The following is a 2,183-nucleotide window of genomic DNA, read 5'->3' as shown; positions in this document are numbered from 1 at the left end:
GCCCTTATCTTCCTCCTAGAACTGGCTGTGTAAAGTTGGATTCAACCATTAACTTCTGATACTGCTTTTGCCTTTCTAATACTCATGCTTTTTTTTTTAATTTTAATCTGTGGCTCAGTAAAAGTATTAGGCTTCTGGTTTCTGAAGAGGCCTTTGTTCCAGGACCCCGTCTTCTCACTTCCTTTGGGAATTCTCAGCTCCTGTCTCTTCCTATTTTAAAGTTTGTCCCTGGTGTTGCAGGCATCAGATCCTTGGCAGCACTGAAAATTTCCCGAGTGCCATCCGCTGAGTAATTCCGCTCTTCTAGCCTGAGTTTACCACTTGTGCCTACTTGTTCAGATTCTCTAGACCCCTACACGAGTCATCTTGTTCACAGTCCATTTGAGATGGTGATATTGATGACCATGTTTCCCAAACATTTCATGGCAATAGACTCATTTCCATTAATTAACTATTTTTCTCAGTGATTAATCAGTGAGCCAAACAGATAGTTGGTTTCAAGAGAAAAATATCTGAACTGGCCCAAACTGGAAATAAATACATAAAGTGTCTACATTAAAGAAATATAAGGAGGAATGAAAAAGCAAAGAGAAGAAAAATAGAGCCCAAGGGAATGATCTGGGGGACTCAGAGTAAAAAGTGTAATGCAAGGAATACAAATTGGATTCTGAAGAGTAAATTGTTAATGTTCTTAATACGATCAGCATTATTGTTATTTCCTGTTCTAGGCAAAGGTTTTGTGGATTAATTAAGGCTGAGAAAATCCACAAAAACTTGTAAGGTTTGAGGTGAAAAATGGACTGATGTTGTGCTACAGAAAGATGAAGAGAAAGAAAGAATACTGCCTTTTTAGAGGTCATAACTCCTGAGAAGGTTCTTCACTTGAAAACCCTACCATGTGGTCCAACAACAGTGCTGCTCCCTTCTTGCTGACTGGCTTCCTGGGCTCAGAGGGAATTCAGCACTGGATCTCTATTCCCTTCTTTATCATCTACCTCTCCATCCTTTTGGTCAATGGCACACTTCTCTTTCTCATTTGGAATGACTCCAGTCTTCATGAGTCCATGTACTACTTCCTAGCTATGCTGGCAGGTACAGACCTTGGGATGACACTAACCACAGTGCCCACAGTCCTGGGTGTCCAATTTTCCAGAGGGAAATTTCCCAGGGTGACTGTTTCACTCAATCCTACTTCATTCACACCCTGTCCATTGTGGAATCAGGTGTCTTGCTTGCCATGGCCTATGACGGATTCATTGCCATCTGCACCCCTCTGAGGTATAACTCCATTCTTACCAATTCCCAGGTGATGAAAATAGGACTTGGAGTACCAACGAGGGACTTTGTGTCCATTGTGCCCCCAATTGTGTCACTCTATTGGTTCCCATATTGCCGTTCCCATGTTCTTTCCCATGCCTTTTGCCTCCACCAAGATGTCATGAAACTCGCTTGTGCTGATATTACATTTAATCGTGTATATCCAGTTATTCTGGTTGCTTTGACTTTCTTCCTAGATGCTCAGATTATTCTCTTCTCTTGTATTTTAATCTTGAAGACAGCTATGGGCATCGCCTCTGGAGAAGAGCGAGCTAAGGCCCTTAACACCTGTGTCTCCCATATTAGCTGTGTTCTGGTCTTTTATATTACTGTGATTGGCCTGACCTTCATCCACAGGTTTGGGAAACATGCAACACATGTGATCCACATTACTATGAGCTATGTCTACTTTCTCTTTCCTCCATTCATGAACCCCATTATATATAGCATCAAGACCAAGCAAATTCAGAGAAGTATCATTTGCCTATTTTCTGTGCACAGAAGGGCTTGAGCTTGTATTTCAGAATCTTGAGATCTCTGAGATTTTTTTCATCTCCCATTATTGGAAGAGAAGTTTGATTTTATACTCCATCTCTTTTTTTCAGAGTTAGATGAGATTTTACTTATCATATAAAGCTACAAGTTGACTTGAGTAGATATATATTCTAATATTTCACCTGTATTAGAATATATATTTTAGACTAGAATATGTATAGAATGTTTTATTGGAATATATATAATATATGTATTAGAATGTATATTGGAATAGGATGTATAGAATATTTTATTAGAAGATATAATATATATTGAAGAGAAAATTCTGGTGATTTGGGGGGAAAAGGGTTATAGGAAACAGGTGAGATGAG

At 39.3% G+C, this 2,183-nt stretch overlaps 1 protein-coding gene across 1 annotated transcript; it reads left to right on the top strand.

Annotated features, from left to right (window-relative positions):
- Positions 1-887: 887 nt before the first annotated feature.
- LOC122482571 (olfactory receptor 51B4-like) lies at positions 888-1,828 on the top strand. Its single transcript, XM_043578878.1, is given in 2 exon segments — positions 888-1,140; positions 1,143-1,828. Coding segments are annotated over 2 exon segments (930 nt in total). The 5' UTR covers positions 888-896.
- The last annotated feature ends 355 nt before the right edge of the window (positions 1,829-2,183 follow it).

The sequence above is a fragment of the Prionailurus bengalensis genome, chromosome D1, assembly GCF_016509475.1.
Source record: "Prionailurus bengalensis isolate Pbe53 chromosome D1, Fcat_Pben_1.1_paternal_pri, whole genome shotgun sequence".
In the NCBI taxonomy this organism is placed as follows: Eukaryota; Metazoa; Chordata; class Mammalia; order Carnivora; family Felidae; genus Prionailurus; species Prionailurus bengalensis.
Note: the sequence above shows the minus strand (reverse complement) of the source record. Positions and strands in the feature narration are given on the sequence as shown.